This window comes from Pyrus communis, chromosome 12 (assembly GCF_041283825.1).
Source record: "Pyrus communis isolate YQ-2024b chromosome 12, ASM4128382v1, whole genome shotgun sequence".
Taxonomy (NCBI): domain Eukaryota; kingdom Viridiplantae; phylum Streptophyta; class Magnoliopsida; order Rosales; family Rosaceae; genus Pyrus; species Pyrus communis.
In genome coordinates, this window is record NC_142576.1 from 17304614 (window position 1) to 17320926 (window position 16313).

A 16313-nucleotide genomic window follows, 5' to 3' on the forward strand; every position below is an offset into this window, starting at 1 on the left:
GGTATACAAAGATTCAAAATATAGAGAACGAAGATGATGGGAGAAGTCCAGAAAGAAGGGGCATAAAATAATAGTTTAATAAAATAAAAAGAAAAGAAAATAGTGTAATAAAATAATATTTAATTTGACATACCGGGTGGCGAGCAAAATTTTGAAAAATGTCAAAATGTCACATAGGCTGTCAAATTCAAATTTTATGTTCAAAATTTGACATCTCCTTTGGAGATGCTCTTAAATGACTAAAAATATGGTATTGAATGTGATATAATAATTGCCAAAGAGAGTAATGTAGGGGTAGATATTGTAATTTTGTAAAATATGCGGGGTATTTGCCATTTGAAAATTTTATTAAGGGGTGTGTTATCCACACACCCTATTTTACTGCTCACACACCATTTGTTAATTTTTTTCCTTTGATGTTCTTCAATTCATCCGATCGACGGTCGAAAATTAGAAGGGTGTGTGGACAACACACCCCTTTTATTAAATGACCATTGTTCATTATACTTTGAAAAAAAAAAAGAAAAAGAAAACATTTTTGAAAAGCATGGTAGAGTCTGCTTCTGCTTTTCTACTACCATTGACAGTAATTTGAAAAAAAAAAAAACACTTTTTTTGTTCTACCAAACACATTTGATGTTCTAGATTTTTTAAGAAGCCAATTTTTTTTTAAAGCACCATAACCCCAAACCAGCCTTTAGTCTTTTTGTAAGATCCCACATCGCCCAGGGGAGTGATCCTTATATGTATATTCCCGACCTAGCACGATCCCTTTTGGGAGCTCACTGGCTTCGGGTTCCATGGGAACTCCGAAGTTAAGCAAGTAGCGTACGAGAGCACTCCGATGATGGGTGACCCATTAGGAAGTTCTCGTGTGAGTTTCCAGAAACAAAACTGTGAGGGCGTGGTCAGGGCCCAAAGCAAACAATATCGTGCTACGGTGGAGTCAAGCCCGGGATGTGGTGAGGGTCGGGGCCGGAATGTGACACTTTTAGCCAATCTAAGTTTAAAAGATGGTGATATCATATGCTTCACATGTGCGCAATTTAGGTGAAAACACTAATAAAATTGGCTAAAGGAGCAAATGCTCCATAGTAAATCAAATTCAACATAACTTGATTCACCTTTAGAGTATCTCCAATGAGCTTTCTAAATGAGCTCCTAACTAGAATATAAAGATGATTTAAAAAAAAAAAAATCAACTTCAATCATGCTCCCTATCCACCTCATGAGTAGGAATTCATCTTAAGAGATCCTCAATACATGGAGGGAGAAATGAGTTCGTAATGGTTCTCTATAATTAATTTAATATTATTTTAAATAAACAAATAATTTTTATTGAGTCATAGTCATCATGACTTTTTAAAGCATGTAGTATGGTTGAAGCAAAACTTTTTAGAGAGCTCTTAAAATAACCTTTTGACAATTTTAGCTAAAACTTTGTTACAAAATAGAGAGCATGATTGAAAATGCTCTGAGTATTTAGCCATTATGGAGAGGGCGAAGAAATCAAAGAAAAAAAAGGGAAAAGTACTTAGATTTCATTAAGATGACAAAAATAGAAAAGTACCTGAATTACGACCAAATTGGATCTTTGGTCTCTGAATTACAATTTTGTGACGTTTGGTATGGAGCATTGGCCCTTTTAATAATTTCCATTAGTATTTTCTTCTAAAATGCTCACATGTAAAGCACATAATCATTTTTTAGATTGATGTTGTTTTGCTTAAAATATATGATCTCGTGCTTCTTAAATACGTAATTTAGAACATTAAATCAAATTTACGTACAAAATGTCAGGACTTTTAATTTAGAGATCACAAGTTCAATTTCAATTTGCCAAATCATTCAAAGATTATATCTCCTAATTTACTTCTTTATTAAAAAGCAAGGCTCAAAAGTTGCATTTCATAAATCACGAGGTCGAAAATGTAATTCGGTCGAAATGTAATCTCAACTGTACATACTCATCCGATATTTCCATCCGCATGTTTTACAACCGGATCTTTTTGACCCACCCACCAGAAAATCTATAACCCGTCACCGAGACGGCGAGACCGAGGGTGAGCTTTGAATCTTCACTACCCAAAATCTCCAGTCTCCTCTCTCTCTCTCTCTCTCTCTCTCTCTCTCTCGCCACCAGAATTAGCGGTCACCATGTCCTCTCTGCTGCTGGCTTTAGGTTCTGTTTGCTTACTGAGAAAATACTTGTTTACTATTTTTTAGCGTTTCCAATTAATTACGTTGATTTTAATTTTTGAGTTGGTTCAAGTTTTCACATGTGGAAGTGGAATCTGTATATAATTTAGAGTAGTGGGCATTCTGGTTGAATATGAACTTTTTGATTTTTATGGGTCTAAATTTTCTGCATACCACAAATGCGATGTCCCAAATTCCTAATGCAGCAAGCTTGTATTTTTATGTGTTTTTCTTGCTTTTAATTTGTTGTGGTTGGTTCTTTTGATTGTTTGTAATTTCCTCATAATTCGTACTGGACAAATACAGAATTTGGATGGGTTGCTGTCATTACATAGTACTTACACAAATGCAAAATTTGGATGTTACAACAGCTCCAGGGCTTTGAAATCTCCAGCATTACAGGTCCTCTCTCAACCCATTATCCGAATTCATTTCAATAACTAAGTTTTGCCCGTTTTGTTTCATTTCGATTCATGCATATCCCAATCGACAGAAGAGATGTCAAATTGCAATTTTTATATCAACGTTTGGAGGCCTAGTCTGGTATCTGATATTGATCTCAGGCAATTTGCAATTGACATTGTCATTCTCAAGTAACAACCATCCCATTGTTGGATATGTCAATGCAGAAAAACTAGTTAGGAGCTTCAAATACAAATAGTCGTTGAACCTTTTCCTCTTAAGAAAATACAAATAGAATAAAAAATGAATTTCTTTTGATGTTGCTGATAGTTATTCGCGTCCGACATGTTTTATTACTTGGATTCGGTACATATACATGGTCGTATCAAAATTTGGGTGGGGTAAAGATGGATTCTGCTGAGAAGAATGGTCTGCATAGGTTGGCAACTATGTTGCATCGATACTTCAAATTTGGAGAAGGCTGAGTATCGGATACGTGCACCCCCACAATACCTCCCAATACGTAACGGATACTCAATTTGGAGTATCGTTGACTTTATTGTGTTGTTGACTATGGGATACGGCTCGGATACGGTTAAGATACTCCCAAGATATGGTCAAGGTACATAATCCAAGTTAGGAATTTGGGTTGTAGTTTCTAAATTCAAGGTGTTTACTTTGTTAATGTTGAAAGATAAATATGTATCTTTCATTCTTTAGTGATATAATTTATATAGTGAATATGAACCCACGAAATATTATTCTAATTGTCGTATCCTTGCCGTATTGTATCTTTGTTTTTTAGAGATTTACTGTATCACCGTACCGTATATAGCCACCTGCATCTGTATCCGTATTGGTGCAACATAGGTTGGCCGTGATAGGTTAAAAATTTTAAATAAAATATAAAATCCAATAATAAGAATCTGGTTGCTCTTACCATGTATATATTTTTTTCCTTCAATGTTATGCACATGTTACATTTCAAACCACAAACTGTAGAGTCATTGTGTGTTTACTTCTACAATTGCTAAGGTCAGCATCGGTTATCCTGGTTCCTTTGCATAGGCATGTTCTTTTTGTTTACCCATTGGTGGTTTGCGCATAATGTGGTTTTCTGTCTTTTGTCTCCTAATTCTTCCAAAATTGAGTGTCTCTATCTCTCAGTAAGATTTGAAATTTACATGTTCGAATGAATTTGCTCATGGTCAAAGGGACTGTCCACAATCTTAGTTCTTTGGGTTCCTATTATTGTAGGTTTTAATTATGCTCAAGTGATTCCTGTGATTGGGTTCATTTTTGATCCTGAATTTTTGGTGGGCTTTTACTGTAGGGAGTTGTGGATGTAGGTCTTTTAGTTCCAGATAAAATAAGGTAAAAGGAAAGGAAATGAAGTTTTAAAATTATTAACACTTTATGCCACTTTCTTGAATGCTGAAAAATGAACACCGCCTGAGTGGTTGAGCCAATTACTTAGCTGAGTTGCGGTTTTTGTTTATCCAGGTCCAATTAATAAAAGCTGAATAGTCAAGTTTTATCATTACATTTTCCAGCAACTAATCAGAATGGTTAAACCTTTTAATTTTTAGTTTATTGTTTCTATGGCCACTCAAATTCAGAAAGTGTTATTGCTTACGGTTTGTGGAATTCTCTTGTTTCTGTAATTGGTGAAGTTGACCGAACCTAAATTCTAGGATTGTGTTGATGGATTATTATGATCCAAGTGTTCAATAATCTTATGTCTAATTATATTTATAAGACTGCACATGTTTAGAAGTTAAGATTGATTAAGATTGAGCAAGTTTGGTTTAAACTTTTAACTTTTGGTGATTGTAGGTCATGGGCCTCTTAGAATGAGGTGATATCAATGGGTTGCCATTTTTTTTTACTCAATTCTGGTGATCTTTTACTCTAATTAAAAATATAGTTTTCTCTAAAATCATTTGTTTTTAGATTTATTTTCCACATTCATAACTCCTTTCTTGTGAACGGTAGGTATACTTCGAAGCTGCAAACAACAGTACAGTTGGGGTTATTTTTCCGGTGGATTATAGAAACTCTGTGGAACTTAGGAGGACTATTAACAGCAGGTAGAATGAAACCTCTACTTCTCATAACCACGTGTTCAGGTCTATTCGCTTCCCAAGCTGATGACTACCGGCGAACATGAGAATTGAGACAAGAAGTGTTTTGTTTGATTCTTGTGAGCCAAGGAGAGCTCAAAATGTTTGCCCGGTTACAAGTGCCAATTACCATGATACATCTTAGCAACACAACTAAATTACCTCTCTTGAGTTATGCCCAGGCTATCCTTCCCATGCGATGTAATCTCAAATGTCTATACCATTCCATGAACTACAATGTGACACCTAGAATCACATCCCCTGAGAGAGATTTTAGTGCCAATTTTAATGTGGCACAATCCAATTGGTTGATTACCAAACTAAGCAGAGATGGAAAGGTTGGAGAAGCACGCCAAGTGTTTGATGAAATGCCTGACAAAGATGTGGTGACATGGACGACAGTGATCACAGGGTATATCAAGTGTGGGATGGTTGAGGAGGCTAGGAGGCTGTTTGACAGAGTGGATGCTAAGAAGAATGTGATTACGTGGACTGCGTTGGTTAGTGGGTATATAAGGCTGAAACGAATTAAGGAGGCAGAGAGGTTGTTTTATGAGATGCCGGAGAAGAATGTGGTTTCTTGGAACACCATGATTGATGGGTATGCACGGGATGGCCAGGTGGATAGGGCTTTGGACTTGTTTAAGAGGATGCCAGAGAGGAATGTGGTTTCGTGGAATACAGTTTTAACCGCTTTGGCACAGTGTGGCAGGATTGAAGAGGCAAGGTCACTTTTCAAACTGATGCCCGAAAGGGATATTATTTCCTGGACAGCAATGGTTGCGGGATTTTCAAGAAATGGCATGATTGATGAAGCTCGAGAATTTTTTGAGAGGATGCCTAAAAGGAATGTGGTGTCGTGGAATGCAATGATTACGGGCTACACCCAGAGTTTGAGATTGGATGAGGCTCTTGAATTGTTTGAGAGGATGCCAGAGAGGGACATACCTTCATGGAATACAATGATCACTGGTTTTATTCATAATGGGGATTTAAAGAGGGCAGAGGAGTTGTTTGCGAAAATGCCACGGAAGAACGTCATCTCTTGGACTATAATGATCACAGGGTATGTACAAGATGGGGAAAATGAAAAAGCATTGATGACTTTTTCAAACATGCTGGCAGATAATGGAGTGAAACCTAATCAGGGAACTTTTGTGAGTGTGTTAAGTGCTTGTAGTAACTTAGCTAGTTTTAGTGAGGGACAACAAATACATCAGATGATAACTAAAACGGTCCATCAGGAATGTGCATTCTTGGTATCCGCACTCATAAACATGTATTCAAAATGTGGGGAGTTAGTCACTGCTAGGAAGATGTTTGAAGATGGATTGACCATTCATAGGGATGTGATCTCATGGAATGGTATGATCGCAGCCTATGCACATCATGGATGTGGCATTGAGGCGATTAACTTGTTTAATGAAATGCGGAAATTAGGATTCAAACCTGATGATGTTACCTTTGTGGGGCTGCTTTCTGCATGCAGTCATGCTGGTTTGGTGGAGGAGGGGATAAAATATTTTAATGAGCTTCTTACAGATGGGTCAATAGAAGTGAGGGAAGATCATTACACATGCTTGGTTGATCTCTGTGGTCGGGCAGGGAGGCTTAAGGAGGCTTTTGATGTGCTTAAGAAGCTGGGAACTAAGCTATCAGCATCTGTTTGGGGGGCTCTTGCTGCTGGATGCAATGTTCATGGTAACATAGATATCGGGAAGCTGGCTGCCGAGAAGCTTTTAGGGGAGGGGCCAGAGAATCCAGGCAGTTACTTGTTGTTGAGTAACATATATGCTTCATCCGGGAAATGGAGAGAAGCTGCAAAGATGAGAATGAAATTGAAAGAGAAGAGGTTGAAGAAGCAACCTGGGTGCAGTTGGATAGAAGTTGGAAATAAGGTGCATGTGTTTGTGGTTGGCGATGAGTCTCATTGTCAATATAAAGTTATATATTCTTTACTTAGCAATCTTCATGAAAGAATGAAGAAGATTGGGTATGTCCCGTACAATGACTTGATAGTAGATGATTGTTTTTCAGTAACATAAATTAATTTCTCAATTAGCAGACAGTTCAAAAGATACTATTTGAAAAGTGATGTGCAGATTTGATCAGATTGACAGTAGAGGAAGATTTGTTACTGTTGGGTACCCAACTTTTCTTGGGTCCAGGAGATTGGCAGTGGACGAATTGCAAAATGCTTATGGATAATGCACCAGAAGCAGTATTTTTCTTTTTTCTTGGGCAGGATAAAGCGTTCAAACTCATCTTTGGCCATCAGATTGGGATTGGACTGGATTAAATGGAATCAAACCCCCCTCAAATAGCTTATCGATGGTTGGTTAAGTTGTTGAAGTTCAATGGTTGGGACACATTGTTTCATCAGTGGCCCCATATAATTAGATTCTGCCCTCATCTTTGAGCTTGCACCCTTCTACCCCTGCCGCCAATCTCTAGCAGCAACCGGAGGTCATCTCTGGCCATCCCAATACCAGCTGCAGCAAGACCATCTCATATCCTCTCATCTCCAGGTAAGTTATCTTGCTTACTTACTAAATTAATCAGCATTATAATTAAACAATAATGACAAAGTAATAGCCTATACATTAAAGATGCTACTGAACTAGGTCTATATATTGGCCTTCGATATTCTAGTCTAATGTAATCACCTTCTGTAAATCTAATGATGGTTTATGTTATTTTTCGTACAAGCTTTTAAATGTGTGATGAAGTGCAATTTCTGAGTCCGCTTGTGCCTCTGATTTCATTTAGCTAGAGTCCCTTGAGGTACACGGATTCGTGGAACAGATGTCTGACAAGCTTGATGCTCCACCTCCTGTGTTTGAATCACCGAAATACTTGACTCGCTGTAAGGATTGTGATAAGCTGTTTGGCTTGCTTGAGTCTCAACAAATTCAGTGTACTGTTTTCCCTTGGTTATGTGAGAACCATGTTTTTCTCAGAATGTCAGACACCGAAATGACAAAATAACTAGAAATAAGTGAAGTCAAATTCCCGTAGAGGGTTTGGATTTTGTTGTTGTTATCGACATATTTTTCATTGAGGCGGTTGAAGGGGTTTCTGTGTCTCGTTAATTGGTATATTCTACTTGCTGTCCTGTATTTGTTATGGCAATGAATGTTTATTCTTTTGTTCGAAAACATTACGTGTGTCGTACTGGTTTGTTAAGTTATGTATTGTCAATGATTGATGAACTCAATACATTGTTGATCGAATTCAAGGGTGCTCATATTGGTTCAGAAAAGAAAACCGAAGTTTTGAGGGACCGCTATCCTATCAATTAGAAAGACTCTTAATTTTGAGGTTGAATAAGGCTTCAACATTGTGAATCTGAGATGTGCGGACGTGCACTCCAGGTTCAGAGTGGATACTATTTACTGAACGTGGGAACAATGTCTACTTTATACAAAACGACGTTCTACTTTAAACTAACCTAAATTACGACGATGGAGTGTCAAACTTTGTTGCATGGGCGAACAAGTCTACTTAAATCACCGAGTCTGCAATGAGTAATTTGATTTAGGTATTCATGTCTATAGACCCTGATGTGGGTTTGATTCCCATAGATTTTCTCTCACTTATACTTTGGTTTCTATTCTCCGCTTATTCATCTTTTATTTTGATTCCAGTCAAATGTAAAACTATTGATTCATTCTATATCATAGCGTTTCGATTTGGATTGAAAAAACAAAGAAATAAAGAAGAATAAAGTAAAACGGTCATATTCACAATATACTGAGATCAATAATGCGGTATAAAGTAATTCCCGAGATCCAGTAGAAAAAGAATATAAACAAGCAAAATCATGCAAAACATGTAGTGTCATATTTTGGTTGGTTTAATTACAATGCAAGTAGTGGAATGCTTTGGTGTTTAACGTTTTCTTATTCAATCCATTACGTTTTGGGTCCAAACTTTCTCTTTTAAAAGGTTAAAATTGGAACTTTAGGTGTTGAAAACATTTTGCCCATACAACAAGGAAAGGACAAAATCCTTGTTATGAACTCTTTCCGAATTCTTTGACTTGAGTTTACCTCAAATGGTGGGAGGGGATTGATTGGATTCTCAGATGCAAAGGCAACTGTAGCAGAAGAGAGATGGCAATGCAATGGGGCGTGACTGTTTGGATGGCAAAGATGGTGTGGTTGGCTCTCACCGGCTGGGTTTCGTCTTGCTTGGCCGTTGCCGATGAAGTCGCCGGCTCCCTTAGAACCGGAGATATTGGCCCTTTTCATGTCGGCTGAATGATTCTGCACCACTCCAAGCACCATAGCTCTCTGGTTTGTTCTCCTCCTCCTCCTCCTCCTCCATCTCTTCGTATCCGTAAATTTTGTTGGTTGCTTGATTTCCACACTACCCATTTGGGATAGCAAGGGAACCTATGTTTGTCAAGTTTTGTCTCGTTGTTTGGCGTGATGGGTTTGTTGGGTAATCTGGGTAATCAGTTTTTTCTGTTACAAACGATATTACTACTGTAAGCTATACTAAGGGGAAGGGGAAGGGGAAGTGGAAGGGGAAGGGGAGGGTTTGAACGCCGGATGCAGTGGGTTGAATAGGAAGGCCCTAATCACTAGACCAATCCACCATTTAAGTTTTAGTTATTTGATGAAATGCAAATAAACACGAACAAGAAATGCACGGGATGATTCTCAGTGTAATTACAAGCATATAGACCGAACTTATACAATTGGAGAATCCCGGACTGTAATCCATTTAATGACTAGTTTTAAGAGGTACTTCACAAATTGGAGAAACCACACCCTAGGCAAGAACTCATGCTTATCCCATTTGGAGCCAGCCAATCCACTTTATGATCTGCTTAGGGCCTGATCATAAGATGTGTTGTTTAGGGTTTCCAAGAATGACAAACTCATGGCTTTAGGGTTGCTGTGAATGGTAAACAAGAAAATTACCTCAGTCACCTTTTTCCGGGACGAAATTTGAGGTTTTATGTGGATTGAATTGAATACAAACTGTAGAGTTTTGGTTGGAGAAGAAAGAAGGATTTGTAGAGTTTTGGTTAGATTTGCATCATTAAAAGTCTTAATAACTTCAGAAATTACTTGTTCTTCATTGGTTAAGTCAGGAGTTCAGATTGTTTTACCGAAAGCTAAGAATCGAAATCAAACTCAATTCACAGAGTATGTTCAAATTGATTTATGGTGAGTTTCTTGTTGTCTTTAATAGATTACTAAGGGTGTTGTATCCTCTAGACATGATCTCTTTGGAGATATGTGGAATTTAGAAATTCTATCATATATCCTGCAGACATGATCTCTTTGGAAAGCAGGCTGTCTGTAAGTCTAGTGCCTGTACCCATATACAAAAGAAATCCCAAGTACCTAGCTGCCATATAAATTGAGATTGTAACTGGCCCTTGTTTCTTCTGTTTAGTGAGTCACAACGTGGGTAATGATGAGTTACACAATTAAGTAGCCATCAATTTTGTGTACATTAGCAACCTTATTTGAATCTCATCTACCTTTACCTTGACGATTTGCCCTTTTCTTTAGCAACGTTACCATTTTTTTACGACATCAAAGGATGTTAAATAACTTTTTGAATGGTTTGATTGCAAGAGGATCATCAGAACGAAGAAGATAACCTTGATAATCTTTCCGAGCATAAGCCAGGTTGATCAAGATTTTGGGAATGGTTAATAAGGGCAAAGCATTTAGGACAGAGCCCGCAAGTTCATTTATTTTGTGCATGTTATGGTTGCACTTGAGTTCTTTTACAGAACTTTACTTTAGTCTTGTGCTGGACAAGCCTTATATTTTTGAACAATTTTGTTTCTCTTCCTGCTAGTTGTCTGTCTTTACAGAGTTCCTGCTCTACATACTTTGATATCAGCATTAAAATGATAATTGTTTTCTAATGAGATGGCAGATTTGTCATTGAATTTCTCGATCTCTGACAAGTGAACTTAAGAAATGAAACTGTTGCAATGTTTTTATAGATTGTTTAAATTTTTATCTTGTAACTTTGAAACCAATGCATGCACTCTTTTTCCTCTTGAAGGGCACGATAATTAGTACATCAGAGCTGCGTCCTTCCCTGTCCTGTCGTACTAGGGAAAGGTCCTCGTCTATTTCCACAACTGTAGATATCGATATTTTGAGAATACACCTTAACAACCAATGGTTAACGATGGCTCTGATGGGTGGTTCTCTAAAATTGATAAAATCCTCAAAGTCACCGTGCCTGTTTGATTCACAAACCTAAAATTTCAACCAACCCAAGCTATCACCTTATTTTTGCACTCCAACACAACAAACAAACATGATGCACCAGAGAGGAATCTCGATTGAGATTTTTGCTAAGAATAGAAGCGAAAAATAGAATCAGTATATTGTGAGCAATATTTGTAACAGAGAATGTGTCTTGGAGCTATTTAGTACGTAACTTCGGTACCCTATACAACTTTATTTAGAGCAGGTTTTCGGCTCCAAATATTAATGTTGATGCAACCCGAATTTCTTGTTATTGGCTCGATTCAGCCTGTATCGTATTTTACTGATAGATATAGCTTAGATACTTGATTAACTGATTTCAATTATGCCCCTTCACTTTCCTAATAATAAAGTTGAAATGATCCTGCTGTAACTGGGTCATTTGATCTTTCAATCTGTATAACAGCAACTCCATTTTTCCTGTACAAGTGCAGAAGACGGTGAAAGGGACGGGTGGATGCATGGCCTGGACATCCAGAGCTGCTAAGTTTATATTGTGAATACTGAGTAGATTATTTTTATCAATGGAATTGTGATCCGTTGTTTGATATTAAATACAAAATCATAGTTAGGATTTCCTTTGTACTTGAGAGTTGTATTGGGGTTTGTTTTTGGTACTGGAAAGTTGTAATTTTCTCATATTTTTTTTGGAAATCACTTGGATTGTTGGGTGCTATGCTTTAAAACCAAGTCTCGTCGCAGTGGGCAACATTGTACAGAAAAATTTCCTAAGCTCAGACTCGGACCATAGTTTTATGCTAATTTGGTCCCTGGGCAACATTTTTTCTTCCTTCTTGTTTTGTCCGGCCTTAAATTGTGGGACTTAATGGCTGCTTCACTAAAGTCGAGTCTTTTTTCCTTCTTCCCAGCATCTAATATGCAATGGCCAGATGATTGATGTGAGTTATCTTAGATGAATCTATCCACTTTAATTAGCCTTGCCCACCACTTACCCTTCTAATTTGACCCCGTGGAGGCATGTTTAGGCCCTGGCCCTTGCCTTGCACGGACAGATGGACCGTGGAAATGCTTTAAGCCCAAAACAGAAAGAAACACACGCATGATACCATTAACCACACAGTAGCATTCCCAGAACCCCAAACGCACAGGAGTGTACTTTTTCTCAGTTGAGTTCAAGTCTCTGAGACTGGTGTCGGTAGAGAGAGAGAGAGAGAGATGGACGTGGAGGGAGAGCCGGCGAATGGGGAAAGCAACGGGGAGATTCTGGGGCCTTGCTTGACCAGCCACATAGACGAAGGTAGCGCAGAGAGCCACAGATACTACCTCTCACGGAGGACGGTGCTGGAGATGCTGAGGGACAGAGGCTATTCTGTTCCCGCCTCCGAAATCGACCTCTCTCTCCAAGACTTCCGCTTCCTCCACGGTCCCACACCCGATATCGAGCGCCTCCGCTTCTCCGCCACTCATTGCACCGACCCTTCTGACAGGGTAACCAATTCATGCTTTTTTTCCCTTGCATTTGTTTTATTTTATTTACCGGAAAATTGAAGAGAATCAGAGAAAGAGGAATTTCTGGTACTTGTATTATGTGTCGGATATCGAAATCTTTGTGCTTACGAATTTGGAAATTTTGAGGTTTTGGGTTTAAGATTTTAGCAATATGCGTCTTGTTCCACAAATTATATGGTATGTTTTTTTGGTGACTTATGAATTTTGTCCGTCTCTGTTTGTGAACACAATAAAAGCAAATGTTCATGCAAATCGTACTTTGCATGTCATATAAGTGCTTTATCCATTGACAGAGAATCAAAGAAACAAGACTTTCGGGTTCCGGGCAGTTTTCTTTTTCTTCATTCTTGCACTTGGATTAATTTCGTGTCGAGTTTCGAAATCTATACGTTTACGAATTTGGCAATTTTAAGGTTTGAGCTACCATTGGGTGTAGCAATACGTGTAGGATTGCAAATACGTCTCAGATTTTTTGTCTGTGGTCCTAAAAGAAGAAGCAAGTCTGATTCAGTGCTTGTGACTTCTTCCGTGCGATGACCTTTGTCTGCTTTTGATAAATCTCAATACAACCTATGCATGCATGCTTAGTTGTAACCAGATTCTTAGCAGGCCACCGATGGTGTAATTTCATTTCAAGATTACAGTAGATGATATAAGATTAAGGATTTTACGAAAGTCGTGTGAAAATAAAAGATGTTGGATTTTCCTTTGAAGGATATGAAATTACTTGATATTAGAATTGAGGTTTTACAACTAGTCAGAGGTTTACGATTAGACCTGTATAATGTGTTTTAGCATTGTTTTGTTTGCCAAGCAGTTCACGCACGTTGTTTGCAGTGTTTATTTCATATTTAGAAGCTTGTTTGATTTTGATGTCTGTATATCATGTAGAAAAGTAATTTCTTTTTTCTTTTGGATGTTTGACCCCCGTAAACTTCAGAATCTTTTTTTTGGTATTCTTCTTCATGTTCTTCTGTCCCTATTTATGCTTTATCCCTAAACTGCTTGTTCATTTGGACAGATCTTCTGATTTGTCTTTAGAATTGCATCTTAAGCGATGGTTACAGGTTACAACTTCCCTGATTGACTTCATATGGACAAAGTCATATGGAGTTAATAGTTTTTCGTATTCTATAATGCTTCATGTGGATGTATTAGTATACTGTCATGCTTTGGTATCAATCTGTAGTGTCATATTCTAATATAAATTAAATGATGTGGCCAATTACATACTAGACATACCTCGGAACTGCTGGAGGGTCCTCCTTACAGCTTATAGGGGATGTGGAGGGAGAGTCCATGTTAGATACGTCATTAGTGATGTGCATGCAGACTTTATCCCGACCAGATATGACTGCTTAACCTCGGCTGCTTCCACACTTCCACTTACAATTTGGTCAATGTGATTTTCACCCACTTACCATCGAATTGAAATGTTAATTTTATGCATGGATGCTAGACAAAGGCATAAACAGTGGCACTGATATAGTTGCTATGCTCTTCACTTGAAATTTGGTGTGTGTGATTGTAGTAATAACTTATGGGCAATTGGTATTTATGATTAGTTTTTGAATTGCAGATGCTGGTCATTTACTGTGGCCCAGGTATTGTGAAGGTTAATGTGATTCGTGGGCTACACTCTCAGATTGCTAATAAGGACACTTTGACGGGGCTCATATTAATTACCCAAAACCAAGTAACAAACCAAGCTCTAAAAACTCTGGAACTTTATCCGTTTAAAACTGAAATATTCCAGGTTTGTTTCCAAATGTCAATTATGTTTTTCATTTCATTCTTTTACGCATAACAAGTCCTACAAGACGATTACATTTGACTACGTTTCTGATTTTCTAGACTAGCTTTATGGATGGATTATGATTGGAGAGGGCATTACTATTGATGAACTAATTGCTGTTTAAGCCTTTAAGAATCAAAATGCATTGATAAAGTTTCTTTATAATCTAGGCATAAAAAAATAGTGGGAAGTGCGATTTAGGGAGGTCAACTGCAAGTTCAGAAAATTTGAAATGTTATATATGCATTTTAAGGAAATTGAAAATACTGTAATGATGGACTTTGCAATGATGAAGTGCAAACAGAACCTTTTAGATTTTGACTCTGTGGATTGCTTTTTAATATGAATGTTTTTATTTTTGTATCCTTAAAGACCTCAATTAATTCCTTGGTTAATTTTTTATGAAGGTACTTCCAGTTGTGTTTTTGTTGGTTCTTTAGGTGCTTTCAGAAAGCATTTCACAATATGATTTTTTACAGCATTTATACTGAAACACTTACTGATAACTGTAAAGTGTTTCTTCCTAATAGTTTTAATGGTTCGTTCACTTAGAAGTTCTTCTCACTCCTCTGATTTTCTATATCTTTCTTTGTTTGGCAGATTACCGACTTGCTTGTTAACATCACAAAGCATGTCTTGAAGCCAAAGCATCGGGTGCTGACAGACAAAGAGAAAGGAAAACTCCTAAAGAAGTACAACATAGAAGAAAAGCAGGTTAGTTTATTAACTCAATTTAAGAAAAACCAGACTCTGATTTTCTTTCTCTGGAGATCCTTCATATTTTTCTTAATTACTGAATAATCTTGAATATATTTGAATTACTTATCTGACTTTGCTGTGGTATGCCCTCTGTCGTTTGAAATTTCTTCTGATATGGTGTTGGAAAAGAATGTTACGAATTTTATGTGTGAGTGGTCGTCAGGGATCGTTTGGAGAGTGAATTGGGTTGGACCCCATTTATATGCTTTGTCATCAGTATTAAACCCATGTTATTGGAAGTGCTTTGGTATACTCATAAATGACTACATTGAAACTTTATTATATGTACGGACCAAAACTCACTACATGTAAGGACATTCAAGCGCTCATTGTATTTTAATGGCCACATACGGAAGGAATTCCCTGATTTTATTGTTGCCCAATATGTGATTCTCTAATTTTTTTGCTCTATTTGGGAACTTCAGCTGAGATCACATATCGAAATTGCAACTGATAAGACTTTGTGCCTATAGACCTCTACTATGCAGAGCAAACGCAAAGAATGAACTGGCCTTATTGACCCCAATCTAGAAAACCCTGACTGTCCAACCTAGTGATTCATGGATCTCTCTTCTTTTGGTCCTATAGACATACATCAGAGGTCTTTTGCCTATAATCCCTCTCTCTCTCTCTCTCTCTCTCTCTCTCATTTACTGTTGGAGACTGTCCCAGTAAGAAGCGCCTCCATTTGTATTGGAAGTGCTTTGGTGTGTTCGTCTATCAAATGTTGCATTTTATTTTATTAAACTGTATATTACCATTACATTTCACGTAGATGGGTTGGCTTCTGATTGGTAACTAAACTCTAATGTTCGCGCTGTTTTAATTTCATCAACTGTTCTTCCTGCAGCTTCCCCGACTGTCACGAAAAGATGCAATTTCACGGTACTATGGACTTGAGAAGGGGCAGGTAGTGAAAGTTACTTACACTGGTGATATTACCGAGTCTCATGTTACATACCGTTGCATCTGGTGATGCAGTCTTCTGGGTGCAGTTTCGAGGAATGGCACCTTTCTAGTTTCTAGTGTCTAGTTTATGTGATCTGGTGTATCTGCAAACCTTGATGAGTAAAATCCTTTTATTTTGTGTCCTGTTTGTGTTATGAAAAAGGTTCATTTCTCGTTTCGGCCTTAGCTAATGAACGGTTGATTCGTGATTCTGGTAGCTTTTAGCCTTTTACTGCTCTAATTCTTTGTTCTCTAGCGAGTTTTGTTCAGTGACGGCTTGTTCGAGCGTTCTGTTATTTTTAAGTTATAAATGGTTTCGCGTACAGAGCACAGACGCTCGAACATCCGTCACTGAACAAAGCAATT

The 16313-nt window shown here is 37.7% G+C and overlaps 3 protein-coding genes across 11 annotated transcripts; all 3 read left to right on the plus strand.

The window, feature by feature from the left end:
• The first annotated feature begins 1905 nt into the window (after positions 1-1905).
• Positions 1906-7882, plus strand: LOC137745418 (Pentatricopeptide repeat (PPR) superfamily protein). Of its 8 annotated transcripts, none has more exons than XM_088681333.1 (5): positions 1969-2063; positions 2506-2601; positions 4438-4499; positions 4597-7252; positions 7494-7882. In XM_088681333.1, the coding sequence occupies exon 4, from the start codon at positions 4826-4828 to the stop codon at positions 6767-6769; it is 1944 nt and encodes a 647-aa protein (XP_088537459.1). In that variant the 5' UTR covers positions 1969-2063; positions 2506-2601; positions 4438-4499; positions 4597-4825; the 3' UTR covers positions 6770-7252; positions 7494-7882. The 8 variants fall into 8 exon arrangements, with proteins under 8 accessions (XP_088537454.1, XP_068341478.2, XP_088537457.1 ...); XM_088681330.1 differs by having other exon boundaries at positions 2001-2063; positions 7434-7882; XM_088681329.1 differs by having other exon boundaries at positions 2048-2182; positions 7434-7882.
• An 825-nt stretch (positions 7883-8707) lies between these two features.
• LOC137746031 (uncharacterized) lies at positions 8708-11560 on the plus strand. Of its 2 annotated transcripts, none has more exons than XM_068486078.2 (2): positions 8708-9022; positions 11382-11560. In XM_068486078.2, the coding sequence occupies exon 1, from the start codon at positions 8840-8842 to the stop codon at positions 8984-8986; it is 147 nt and encodes a 48-aa protein (XP_068342179.1). In that variant the 5' UTR covers positions 8708-8839; the 3' UTR covers positions 8987-9022; positions 11382-11560. The 2 variants fall into 2 exon arrangements, with proteins under 2 accessions (XP_068342179.1, XP_068342178.1); XM_068486077.2 differs by having other exon boundaries at positions 8715-9022; positions 11410-11560.
• A 519-nt stretch (positions 11561-12079) lies between these two features.
• LOC137745720 (DNA-directed RNA polymerase V subunit 5A) lies at positions 12080-16164 on the plus strand. The gene is made up of 4 exons (XM_068485722.2): positions 12080-12424; positions 14025-14201; positions 14841-14954; positions 15850-16164. Exons 1-4 carry the CDS (start codon positions 12152-12154, stop codon positions 15973-15975), a joined length of 690 nt encoding a protein of 229 aa, XP_068341823.2. The 5' UTR covers positions 12080-12151; the 3' UTR covers positions 15976-16164.
• Positions 16165-16313: the final 149 nt, after the last annotated feature.